Here is a 14,098-nt window from a genome sequence, read left to right on the forward strand (position 1 = left end):
CTTCTGGATCTCATAGGCTGAAGATCTCCTTATTGAGAGGGTCTGAGATCCTCTGGTATTTAGTTATTGTAGCTGCATCATAAGGGATCTCCTCACAAGGCCTTTTTGGAGTGATAATCTTTCTAGCCTGTTTATACAACCCAAAAATGTCTCCCTAGTCCATGTAGATGACCCAGAGGTGTCTAAAGGAGTGGGAAGGGTTCCTCTAGAGGATCCTGCAGCCTAGAACATCGAGATTTTTCACTGAGAGTCTTAGACAAAGACTGGGGACTCTTTCGGGTCTTCTGGCATCTCCTTCGACGTATTCTTGGGCCTATCCCGCACTTCCGGGCGTCCGGATAGGTCTTTCAACGTATCTTTGTGTTTACTAGCCGCCAAGACAATCTTTGCAAGGCTTTTGCTGATGCTCGGCGCAACAGGGAGGTGTTAAGGCTGGGAGGGCAGCTGCGTAGAAACTTTCGGTGCAACCAGAGTTTTTTTTTTCAGCGTCAGCGCGCTCTTCGAAGGAGCGTCGACAGCCTTGAGGGATTTGGTGCTGGCATCCTTACAGAGTGCCCGGAAGCATGCCGCTGGCGCGGTTGCAGGGAAAACTGCCGATCCTACGAATCGGCTGGTGTCGTCGAGGAACCTGATGCACCCATCGGCGCATTGGACCGCTTCGACTGAGAGGCCGCGGAGGTAACAGAGGTTGTGCATTTACTCCCATGTGAAGTGGGTGTGTCCTCGTCGCCGGGATGCATCTTCCCCATAGCAGGAATTGCGTCATGGCTATCAGGGCCGGGGACAGACGTCTTGGAGCGAGTCTGCTCCGTCGTAAGGTCAATGGCATCAGTGTCGGAGCCATTGTCGTCGCTATGGGCCTCATCAAATTTGGCGGCTGAAGAGGCGAGGGAGCTACCCTCTGCCTGCGACATCGCATAGGCCGCCCACCGTTTCACACAATGCTCCTTTATGGTCTTCGGATGTAGGAGCTTACAGGGCAGACAGGACACCTCAACGTGATTGAGAGGGAGACACTTATTGCACCAAGGGTGCTTGAAAGACATTCTTATAAAGAAAGGTAACCCCCAGATCCCACTCTCCCTACTGTGTAGGCCCGGCCACACGGTCGACAGCGTCGACCAGTACACCAGCCGTGAAAGTCTGTTTCTGTCTTCAGTGGCGGTTCAGTAAACTTTGAAGAGGGGACGAATATTATATAAATGACCAAAGGTCGGGATTTTAACAAATTTGCAATTTAGGTGAGAGCTCCACATAAGGCGACCAGCTAGCTGGGTGGAAAAAAACAATGCAAGGGACACTGATGCATGCAGATTTCTGGGTACATTACACATCATGTTAGGGATAGTGTTACAGACTTGCTTTATAAAGTCCAGCCCTGTCTGGGGATGAGAGTTGCGTGACCAGGGCACATGGGCAGCAGAACAAAGTAAGGCAGACGCTGCCAAAGTTGCCAAATTAGAAGGAATCTTCAACGTTGAAAGTAAAATGTTTAATTAAAAGATGCTTCTGTGAGGTTAGGTAGACCCCCTGAAGGATTGGAACCTAAAGGACCGCCTGGGAGAACACAGTTGGGTTGTCCAGCCCAATGTGTCTCAGAAAAATAGGCAGAGTTTGGTTTCACACAGCAAGCACCCAGGTGAGTGCCTAGGGGCAGGACAGTACCTTTTCATGAGCAAATTAGACTGTCACTGACTGGTCCCCAGGTGAGGAGACAGCAGCCCATGTTCGGATTCTTGGCCTAGGGGCTGAAGAAGGAACATCTGTCAGGAGCAGACTGTCAACTTCTTGCAGTGGGATGCCCAGCAGACGATCGTCATGATACTGGCTTGTTGGTACTCGACACAGGCTTGGGTTCAGCGATGGTTGTCACACGGCAGACTTCTCTCGATTTCTCAGTCTCCGACTCGGTTGTGAAGACTTTCAGGAGTGGGAAAGTCACTGCAGGCCCAGCAGAGGATGCCGACAAAGTTCCAGCCGAAACTGGGCTTCAGGAGAACATGCACAGCAAATTGGTCCAGGTATTGGGGAATTGCAGCCCAGGACAGTCCCAGCTATTTGAAACACGGCTAAGAATGCAGGTTGTCTTGAGACTGGTTAGGTCCACCAGTCCAGTCGGGGAAGTCGTCCGGTCTGGATCATCCCTGCCGATCAGAGGAGGAGGAGGAGTTTGGAGCAGCGGTCACTCAGAAGTCACTGGGGGCCGCTGGAGGTGGGAGCACACATTCTTCATCCTCAGATTCTTCATTCCATGTGTCGACTCTCGTTCAAACCCAGCCAATCAGTAATCATGCCACATTCAAACTTGGGCTTTGGGATAGCCAGCCTCCCAGTCAGAACTGGATTCAAGCAGACACACTGGAGGACAAAGACCTGCAGAGTTTCGGTGCACTCCATGCTTTCTATCTTCCTAGACACGCTGGCGCTCCCACGGGCGGCTTCCCAATCGGAGCCCAGCAAAGACAAAAGAGTGAGTGGGACCTCCTTCACCAAGCACGGCAGAAGGCGGCTCAAGAAAGGACAAGTCATCAATAGTTGGTTAAAAAAGAAGACAGACACCATTTTCGTACAATGGTGACCCATGTGTCCCTTACCGCGCTGTGACAGCAATCTAGGTGCAATTTCACTCAAAATTGGTAGAAAATATCCACTGCCACCAGCCCCTCAGAGGAACTTGTCACTCTAACTAGAAAGTTACAGGAGAAGTGGAAAAGGGGATATATTGTGTCCCCTCGGCATTCCTTGTGGGGGGTGCCGAGTACACAAAATAAAATAGATGGGATAGAATGTATCTTTAATCCTTAGAAACAGTAGTGATTACAAGGAAAATAAAAAGGGCAGCTCAACGAGCTCCCAGCAACACTGCACAGAAAGTGCTGCATGCTTCAATAATAAACGGCAGATGCCTTAAAAGATACAACCAAAAGGGTCGAAAAAGGTTCCCAGAGGTCGAGTAAAAGATTAAGTGAGTGGTGAAAAAAGTCCCCACTCACTCTGGAAAACTGACCAAAAAACTGCTGGGGACAAGTGGGGAGAATATTGCACAACAAAAATTAAAGTTACTCACTGTAGTAACTAGAGTACTCCTATAGTCCGTAGTACCTTTTCCGCCATCCTTGTGGGAATCCCCCAACATTGGGACCGTATCGGAACCTTGGCAGCGAACAATTGAGCTTTCCCTTTAAATTTAGTATAATGTGCAGGGACACAGCCTCAGGCTTGGGAACGCCTCTCCGAGGCCCCGCCCTATGGTGCCTCAGTCCCCTTTGAACACATAGGGCGTGTAGATACCTGGCTACTCTTAGTACATATTAGCCCTTGGCATACTAGCGGGGGAAGGCAGGTGGGACTTATGGAGGAAAGGGGACTATGGAGTAGAAGTACTCTAGTCACTACGGTGAGTAACTTTAATGGATCTGCGTGATTTGTTTGCGGCGGAAATGTTTGCATGGGAAATGTACGCACCACAAATGTTCGTAAATTTCCCATACAAACATTTCAATTACAAAACCGTACATAGATACACCCCCACCCACATCACAGCCACAACACACCCCCACCCACAACATACCCCCACCACCCTACTTAACTTTCTTTTGCACTGTGTCCCTTCCGTGATCGGGAACCGGCGCTGCAGGGTCCTTTTCCTTTTTTTTCTTCTTCTGTCGGGTGTGCTGCGGGGGTGTCCAACGCAACCCCTGCTCACTATACTGTACAGTGTAGTGAGCGGGGGACACCCTGCAGCCCCTGGCGTTTCTTTATTTTTATTTACCGATCAACCAAAACACATACCGCAAAAAGTTCGAACATTTGGTGGTATGTGTTTTAGGTCTTTTTGTAAGGTCGGTAAATTCTATTCAGACATTTCGTCCTAACCCACTTTAATTACTCATACATTCCGTCCCCTTTCCTCAATCCTTGTGGGCGATTCCACTGAACACGGGGAGTAGCTATGGTAACTTGCTTCATATTTAGAACGAAGGCAAAAGGTTCTTCAGAACCACCTGAACAAACTCTGCATCGCACATGGAGCTAGTGTCCAGTGAGTAGTGCTTAAAGAGAACAGACGGGATGGCCCAAGTAGCCACCTTGCTGATGACATCCCAAGAAGCATGTCTCTGAAACGCGACGGCCGTGGTATTAGTTACGACCACATGGGCATGAATCACCTCCGGAACAGGTTTGCCCATGGCCTTGTATGCCTCTGAAATAGCCTGAACCATCCAATGGGCAATGGAAGTCTTGAAAGTGACCACAGTTCAAGGGAGTTTATTGAACTTCAAAAAGGGTTTGAAAAAAACCCATCTAATTATAAATCTAAAGATGGGAGCAAGCTACAACAATCAAATAATAATAAGGCAGTCCTAGTGGTGTTGTGTCAAAATAAAAGGGCCTATATTAATAAACCTTTTGCCAAGCCTTACTTCTAAATACAAATAGTGTGGTAAACGATGTCCGTGGTTAGTTGGTCCAACTAACCCAACAGAAGTCCTCTGTTCCAGAGCTTCTCTTGTCGATTAGAAAAAGGAGTTTCAGCACAGCAGCAGGGCTTCACTGGGCAGTTCAAAGGTCCAAGAGGATGCAGCAAGCTTCGTTTACCGTTTCTTCGTCGGGTTGTTCTTCTCAGTCGTCGAATCAGTCTTCAGTCCCAAAACCCTCGCCTTTTAAGTAGGTTTCTCCCATTCATGCACAGCCTAGTTGTCACTCAAGCAGCAGGGTGGCTGTCCTTGCAGGACAGCCAGCCAGCCCATCAGGACTGGGTGCATTCAGGCATTCCTAAAGACAAAGGACATGGGTGTTTCGGGAAGCTCCCTCACTTCCTGCCCTTCCAAACGCACTGGAGCCAGAGGGGGGTTTCAGTACTGAAGCCCGCCAAAAGGCAAAACGAACGAAGGGCTCAAACATGGTTAAAACCTAAGAAAGACCTCACAAACAGAAAATGTCAAAAAAAGAAGCCCTGAACCATTTTGACAAAATGGTCACCCATGGGTGCTATACTGCAGCTGAGGATTCAGCCTGCGGTACAAAAACACAATGGTAGAAACATTAAACCACTGCCACCAGCCATTTAAAGTAGTGAGGGTAACATACAAATGTCTGCATGAGTAAGTAGGAAAAGGGGCTACTAAGTAACCCCCCAGCACTCCACATAAGATAGTGTGTGCTGGACCTACAAAGAGAAAAGGTAAGTAAAGTCAATGTCACTTTACTATTCTTGGGAACAGTAGTTCACACAAGAAAAGGGTATTTAAACCTTTTGAGAAATCTAAAGGATTTCTCTAAGACACTGCACTGAAGGTGCTATGTGTCACCATACAAAAAGTAGATGCCTATGGAATTTTTCAGACTCCAAAAACAAAGAAAACATAATCCAAATCAGATCAAAACACACACACAAGAGTGAGAAAAAGGGCTCACTCACTCCAGGGTTAAAATTAAAAAGTCCTAAAGTCCAGCGAAAGAGCTGGCAGAAGGTTTAAGGGAATTAGCACAGGAATGAGAATTCTCCCTAACAGTCGTGCCCCAAGGCTCAGTGCATGGGGGTACGAGGCCGGGAGCGAGCAGTCGCATGACGCACATCTTGTGAAGCCTCCTGCAGCTAACTTGCGTCGCGGGAGGCGAGGCACGGAAGGGAAGTTAAATGGGATTGAAAACCAAAACGGGGAGCAAGTTGAAAGCTAAAAAAGTCTCTGCGCTGGCGGCCAGGTCTGACACCGTCCGTGCGGAAAAAGGGACTGTGGTGAGGAGCCGGGGAGGGAGGGGGTCAGGGGGGCATTCCCACGCTCGAGGTCGCACCCCACTCTCGAGGCACTATACTAAATTTAAAGGCGAGGCTCAATTTTTCACTGCAAAAGGTTCTGGTAATGTCCCCATGTTGGGGGACGCCCACAAGGATGGAGGAAAGGGTACAGGACGTACAAGTAGAATTTCTACCCAACAATTTTAATGATATTGGATGGACATGGGTCACCAGCACAAGTGGTAGGATTCATGGAGGAAATGACTGCTGCTGCCTGTTCATTTGTAACAGGTTTAAAGGTGAAAGTTGGGATCGGACCCTTATCTAGGCATTTAGTTAAGGAGGGATTAGCTGTGTTTAATGAGGCAAGGCCAAGCTTCAGGGCAAAGACCTTGCCTTGTTCCTAGCAGTCGGCGGGTGCAGCGGGGAGCAAGGGGGCGTAGCAGGCATATCAGGAGGCGGATCCAGCTTTGTTCCTAGCAGTCAGTGGGGAGCAAGGGGGAGTAGCAGGTATATCAGGAGGCTGATCCAGCCTTGTTCCTATCGGGGAGCCAGGAGGAGTAGTGGGCACATCTGGAGGCCGATCCAGCCTTGTTCCTAGCAGTCAGCTAACCCAGTTTTTCATGGTGAATCCACAACACTCAAATACAATTGTCCCAAAATATGTTATTATTGACTTCAGCAACCACACCCACAGACTTTTCACACATTTATTAAAGTTATACGGACATCTTTACAAAGCAGACTTTCAGACAACCTCCCCCTCCCATCAATCCCCTCCCCACACAGAGCTGAAGGAAAAAAATAAGAGCAAAGCCTATTCTGCTGCTACAATGAGACGGTATTACCTACCCCACCTAAAGAAGAGCAAAGCCTATTCTGCTGCTCCAATGAGACGGTATTACCTACCCACCTAAAGAGGAAAAATAAGAGCAAAGCCTATTCTGCTGCTCCAGTTGCAAGTTAACAACGTGTGAGGCAGTGACCACCTGGTAAGAGTGGTGTCACCCACCAATACAAGAAATACAGACCTGAGAAATATCACAGGCTAGTGTGTGCCCAAAGGCAAGTGCAAGGGGAAGGCGGATGCTGTAGGCGACTGGACAGAAGGCCAGGGCCCAAAAGGACTCTTAGGGGTCCAGGCTGCCAATCTCAGCGACTGGGGCGTTTACCACAGGAGCAAAGGAGGAGGAGAAAAAGAAAGTCTTGAGATGCTTGTGGACCTTAAGGAGATCTGGCTCAAGACGAAGAAGCAGGCTGTTCCAGAATAGGGAGCCAGTTGAGGAAAGAGAATGGCTGCCCACTCTCTGCTTAAAGAAGCGGTTCACAAGCAGAGAGTTGGAGCCATAGGATCGGAGGGTACTGGAAGGAGAGTATTTGGTGAGCGCGAGTTGCAGATAGCGTGGTCCCCAGACAGCCTTGATGCAGTAGGATTTAAATTTGATCCTTGCAGCCACCGGGAGCCAGTGGAGAGATTTTAGGGCTGGAGAGATACAGTCCCTGGGCTTGAGCCCAAGGAAAAGTCTTGCAGCCCTATACTGGATTACACAAAAAAGGCCTGGGGGCCACTCTACCGAGAAAGAACACAGCCAAATAACCTGTTCTATGGGTAGGTGCGCACTCAGGTGGGTCTACAACCACGTTTTAGCTCACTGTACTTTTCATAGAGAGGAAATATCCATTGAATATCAGTCTGGTCTCCTCTGTGAAGAGTGCAGCGGGCTAAAACGTGGGTAGACCCTCCCGAGTGGAAGAAATTCCACAGAACAGGGTATTCGACCCATGTTCGCTCTCAGAGTGGCTCCCACACTCCTTTGTAACCTATTCTGCATTAGCTGGAAGGGGCAGAGAGAAGAGGAAGGTAGGTTACGGAAGAGGCTGTTGCAATAGTCCATCCTGGAGAGAACCAGAGCTCGGAAGACAGTTTCTGGGGAAAGGTGAGGAAAGGGAGAATGTCAGTGAGGAGGTGAAGCTGGAAATGGGCCTTGTTCCTTCTTGGCAAGGTCCAAGATGTGAGGAATGAGAGGACTCCAAGGTTTCTGGCTTCAGAGGAAGGAGAGGGGGGAGAGCCCATAGAGGGTGGCCAGAGTGAAGGGAAGAAAGACAGAACAGGAGTCCTGATAGGAAGGCTCTCAGTATTACTAGCATTGAGACAGAGAGTAGAGGTTCATCAAGTAAGGGTAGCGGAACGGCAATCAGGAATGACAGGAAGTAGCAAGAGAGGCAGTAGGGAATTGGAAGAAGAGTTGGGTGTCATCTGCATAACACCAGAAGTGCGGGGAGATGGTGGAGATCAGGTGAGCAAGAGGGGCCAAAGAGCCAAAGCGAGAGGATAGAGCCGTAGGGAACGCCACAAGTGGCGATAGAGGTGGGGGAGGGAAAGGAACCCGGAGCTCGCCCCCTTTAGTGGCACTGGTCAGCATTTATGGTTACCAGTTCAGGGGGGGGGGGTGGGGGGGCTGTCCAGCAAGGAAGATTTGTGTATTGTTTTACTGTAGCACACATCTTCCTATAGTGAAGTGCTGCAAGGTTAGTATATAGTACTTTTACTGATTTTTTACTAACATATTAGTCTTTTTTTTTATATGTCCAGGACGGGCTAGTTATAGCAGATTTGTTGAACCGTTTTTGTCATTGTAGCAGGTGCCGGTTTCTTTTTTTTTTAACCAAATAATGCCATTTTGAGCACCAGATACTAAAAATGAAATGGCCGTGCTATGTCGTTTTCACCCGCTCCTTTGGGCATCTTGTTCACGCTTTTATCTTTGCCTTCTCAGGTTGGGAATAGTCCATATGAGGTAAGAACTTGGATTACTGCACAAAGTGAAAGTATGCGTTTCCTGGCAGGATATGGTGGGGATGAGACGCTGGTCTGTTGTGATTGACTTTCCTTCTTGGTTCCTGCATCATGGTTGCCTGAGGTGTGAATGCAAGGAATGATGTCCTGAATGGAATGCTGTGTGTGAACGCGATTCCATCCAGGGCAGTTGGAAGATGTAGCCTGGGTGGTGGGAGGCAGTGGGTTCCCCTCTATACTTCCCCATCTCCTAAATGTACCTGATGAGACCCGATGATCTATGCTACCTGAATAAAGTAACCTGAAGAATACCTGCGGCTTCCATGAGTATCCTTTATGAGTAACCCCGAGACATGAAACTAACATTGTTCGACTCCACATCCCAGCCAGGGGATGTCTGTAGCTGGGCATTTTGGATAGCCATGGTCACTTTGAATAGTAGTGATCCTTGACTTTGCTGGGCTGGGACCGCCAGAGCCTTAATATGGGATAAGAGGGAACCCTGCAGCCTTACATCTGATCATCGGCTTCAGCCAAGACCCGACAAAGAGAAGCAATGTGCTGAAGGCCCAGGCGACTGCTGCTGAGGATGACGAACATTGCCAGAGCCATGGCCCGTTGATGCCCAGCCTCTTGCAATACTCTATTGAGACCCTTGGACTGCTGGGAACAACCAGACAGGGCCCCGGCAAGAGAAGCCTGCCATCAGAAGTGTCCAGGGGCGAAACTCTAGGCTGCTCAGTTTTGTAAAAGACCTATCCAGTGCAACTCTTCCAAGTAGGAGCTTGGGGCAAGGTGTGGGGACTCTTTCCAGAGTCCACTGGAGGCTCAACAAGGAGACATCCCTGACTATCAGGGTCTGGCAATATCACGACCCCAGCAAGAAATATGCCAGACAACCTCATGTCCTGAATGTTATGACCTAACCAGGCTATGGCCTGAGAAGAAACCATGAATGCCGGACAATGCCATGGCCCCTCTCTACCCCACAGACCCCGAATGCAGAGGCCTTCCTTAACATCAGATAGTAGAACTAGGTGAAAATGCTGAAGCAAATCACTATTCCAGTCTCAAGAGTGTGTTGACTTAACGCCTCTGCAGACAGACTGGCCTTTCCATGTTGCTACTCACATGCGTTCAGGAGTGTGCAAGCAGTGTCTCAAACTGAAGATTGTGCACAGCAAGCCACCACACAGAAGAAAAGGAATTGATAGTTAATAGCAGAAACAATTGCAAAGCAGTGGTGTGGCAACAATGCATAAAAATGAACCATTCTTCTGGTGTTCTACTTAAGACGACCGTATGACACCGGCTCTTCTGTAATTGCCTTTCAGTACATTCACATGCCCGAAGGATCCTCAATATGGAAATGAAACACTGGTTACGTTGCCGTTAGCCAGAATGCACTGCCTGCCAGTGCCGACCTGTGATTATTTCACAGCTTATGGCATGTTCTCAAAATGTCTGCTAGGCTACTGTGCTCGTAAAGGGTTTGAAATTGAGAGGAGCTGGGAGCTATTTAGCTCCAGCTTACAGCCTAGAAGAGGCTGGTTAGCTTGAAACCAACAGTTACCAGGCGCTACATTTGGCTCCGCAGATCAACTGATGTCAAACACACAACTATGTGAATTTAACTCTGCATTTGGGACAATCTATAAATCATTATTAGGACAAATCTATATGACATTTAAAGCATAAGGTGCCATCATAATGGATAAAATTATATGTTTGCATTTTTCCTAACACTATGTATTAGCTCCTCATTTCACACTGTAGCTGCTGGTGACTGCTTACTGCTGGATACTCAGGAGCTGCTTGTAGCTCCTGCTTATCCAATCTGAATTTCTACCCCAGCTGTATTTCAGGTTACTCTACCCCCGTTTGGAATATAGGAGATAAAGGGACTTACTCCCAATGTTATCCTATGGAGGCCAGGGGGGACAGATACACTGCATTACTCACCCGGCTGACTCAGATTTTCCCAGATGACTTTGTGGGTTGTCCGACTGTCGCCAGGGGCTCATTCTTCCGCCGTTGGTTCCGGTGCAAGGTTCCCAGAAAGTGCGGGTTCAAGGATTCAAGATGCAAACTCTGTCGATGAAGAAAGGCAAAAAACACTAATGCAGTCCTCCTCAGGACATTTCAAAGGTTGGAGATAAGAGTTCCAGCGTTGGTCTCTGCACACAGGTGACAGACACCCTTTCCAGCTGCTCCAAGACAGGATCCCTTTTTGCTGGGACGCTGACATTCGGGGAGAAGACACTTGTGGCACAAGCTGGCGACCACCGTTCGACTCTTAACGCGCAACAGCAACACTTCTGGCAAGGTAGCCCACGGGAGAGCTGGGCAGTCCAGGGGCACTTCTGAAGGCTCAGAAGGGCAGGATCCTTGAGAAGGTGTAGAGACTAGCTGGTCCCACTAGTCCAAGGGCTGAAGCGCTGAGGATTTTCGGATATCGGGCAGAGGAGCAGGGATTCACTGGGCTGGCTACTGGAAGGGATGCTGGGCCACTTCAAGCGTCTTCGGATCTTCAGCAGGCTGCTCCGCTTCGAGGGATTCTTGGCTCCAACAATGATCTCAAGAAACGGCTGCAGAGATCCTCTTCTTATCCAAAATTGGAGCTGGGAGCAGGTCCAAGCCCACCAATTGTAAAGATCTGCACCATTCAAACAGCCAGTAGTTGTCCAATCGAGGACAACTATAGGTTCCAGATTAGCCCCACACCTAGACTCTCCGGCACCAAGAATTTCGAGTAGGACACGAAAACACACACACACACTCCTGACCTGGCAAGACAAAGGCCAAACAACAATATGGCCCAAGAAGCAAGCGAAAATCCTGTGGCACAGTCATTTTAGGGTACTAGTCATGTTTAGTAGCCATATGCGGTAAACGAGAATGTGCAAACTAAAAATAATGCATAAATGGTCAAAATTATCTGCTGCCGCCAGCTTGGACACATATAAAAGTAACAAAAAATCCCAAGAGTAAAAAGCTAGGGTGATACAAAAGCATCCCCACTGCACTGTACAGCGCTGTGTGAAATGTTAAAAAAATACAAGAACTCAAAAGGTAAACAAAGTTTCCCAGTATTGATCGCCTTAAGGACTGATCAGTTTCCCCATACCAATGATCAAAAGGCAAGGGAAGTGAGGGCTTTATCTCCCTTCGGAAAGTCAGAACAAGTTCAAAAACAGAGCGAAAAGAATAGGGCTCCATAGAACTTTGGAGGGAAAAGTTGAAAAAAGAGAAATCTTTCCTAACAATGCTTATATCAAAATATTAAAAGCATGAAGGAGACAAATGGGTAGTGTAATGAAATTAACAAGTTAAAAAAGACATAACGATACCTATAAAATAAAAAGTTAAAACTGCGTGTTGTGAGGGTTTGCTCTCAGAGCAATCACTTTGCACCCATTCCATTGGGACAAAGGGCACTGCTACTGGGAGGAGAGGTTCAGTGCACTGTTGTAGGCATATGCATGTCCTTATTTAGTGCACACACATATGCCTTAGTGCTATCCTTCAATAGGATCTGTACCCCACATGTAGGAAAGGAGAGATGCACGATAAATCGACAACACATTTAGAAAACATACTTGAGTTTTAAAAATCCTATCTGTTTCAGGGATTAGAACTAATTAAAGATCTCACACTTACATCCTTTACAGTGCAGAAAGAAAAACAGTAAATCTATTTGATTATAGGCAAAGTGTGGAATTAAGTTTCCTTTGAAAAAAAAAAAAACAGGAAATATTATAGGAATCCTACCATGAGGTGGTATTTGCTCCAGCAACATCTCCCTTTACTACATACCATAAACCATAAGTAAAATAATAGGCCAATTCCATTAACAAGCCACACAGGTCACGGCGCCACAGAGTAGCTAGCACTGAAAGTTCACCTCCAGAATAGAGCCACAAAGCAGTGTATTATGGGTGGTATCCATCAAACAAAAAGCTTGCATTTTCTATGCCACTGCCTTCAAGTGTTGGTTCAATTTTACACATAGGTGTCCGCCAAGGACGAAGAGCTATAAGCCAGGGAGGAATAGTAAGGGACATGTGTGGCTTGTTGACTGAAATGGCCAATCAAACCATAGTAATTCAGAACATTTAACGAGATCCATGAGAAGTGCGCAAAACAAAAAGCCCTTTCAAGAGATTACTGGACATGGGCTGACATTCAAGGCTCACATATTCTTTACACACCCCTTACCTTTGTCTCGGAACTATGAAAAGGGCTCGTACCAACTTCCTACGATTGGCTTTTGTATTCATGTTCATGCAGAAATCCATTGCTGCCTAGAAAAATAAAGTTGCCATTTAAAAAACCCAAGGAAAATAAATTCATACAAAGTCCCACTGAAATCCAAACACAAAAATATAGATTTGGTAAAATACATATAGCATTTCAAAAACAATTACTATTATCACGAATATGCAACATATATATGATCATTTATAATGCAAATATGGTCACTAAGCAGAACACATTTTTGCATTATTTCCTCAAGTGTGGACTCTTCACTGAGAAGTGTAGTTTTTACATTGCAATACATTGCAGCATTCCAGATTGCCACAATTCTACAATTGCCCCGCCGATACATTATCCATCAGGGTTTCTTTATTTGGGAATATTACTTTTCAGTCAAAGTTCAGAAGTAAAAGACCAATTGTATAAAATAGTAAAAGAGCGCAAAAATCTATGCCAAGTCTCGATATACTGCAATAAGGTCTGGCACATACAGAGTTAATCACCACAAGACTGAATTCATAACCCTATGATGCACAAAGCAAGCACAATAACTGAAGTCTAGCAGCATTGAGAAAAGGTGTGGCATGAGCCACAATACCCCAAGCGGAAGTGGCATGTGGCAGGGTAGCCAAACTCCATCAAGTTAACGCAAGATGAGCAGCGAGGCAGACTTCAGGAGCTAAATGAGGTGTGCAAGTACAGTCAAGCATATACAGATACAGTCAAATGATAGAGTTCCACACAGATGTATATAAATATAACCATTAGGCCTTTACACACTAAGCAGATAAAAAAACTATAAAGCATTTATCACACAAAACATGCACATACGCATATGTTCTGCGACAAATCCACGGAGTTCGTACCCTCTGCCCAAGGGGGAGTCACCCACTTTGGGACTAGGGAGGTGGGCTCACTAATAACACCCCCTAGGGTACCTGTCAAGCGCAATCCCACTAGGAGTGACACCCAGTGGCATCCCCGAGGACAGAGATCCCCTGAAAGAGATATCTGTAATCCTCACTATTCTCCTATTGGCTATATGGGACTTGTCTAATGACTTAAAGCTTCCTGCTAGGGTGGTTGGTGTGGTTTCTGACCCTCTGTGCTCATAGCACTCACGTAGAATGAGGGAGCGTTTGCTCGACCCACCCCCTTTCAGAGAGAGAGAAAACAATCTTCATTGGAGACATGGAGCACAGGAGACCGCAGAGCCAGAGAGGACCGCCTCCTGGGAGGTGTGTCAGGAAGCGCACAGAGCATACACCAGGCATGGTGAAGGGAACCACAGCAGAGCGTGCAGA

The 14,098-nt window shown here is 47.3% G+C and overlaps 1 protein-coding gene across 5 annotated transcripts in view; it reads right to left on the minus strand.

Annotated features, from left to right (window-relative positions):
• Positions 1–14,098, minus strand: part of UPF2 (UPF2 regulator of nonsense mediated mRNA decay) — a 766,220-nt gene that overhangs the window by 470,704 nt on the left and 281,418 nt on the right. For all 5 annotated transcript variants that reach the window (XM_069627785.1, XM_069627784.1, XM_069627788.1 and 2 more), the window contains exon 8: positions 12,756–12,841. In XM_069627785.1, coding sequence (XP_069483886.1) covers positions 12,756–12,841 — 86 coding nt within the window. The remainder of the gene's footprint in view (positions 1–12,755; positions 12,842–14,098) is intronic.

Source organism: Ambystoma mexicanum, chromosome 12 (genome assembly GCF_040938575.1).
Source record: "Ambystoma mexicanum isolate Mex_15411 chromosome 12, UKY_AmexF1_1, whole genome shotgun sequence".
Classification (NCBI taxonomy): Eukaryota; Metazoa; Chordata; class Amphibia; order Caudata; family Ambystomatidae; genus Ambystoma; species Ambystoma mexicanum.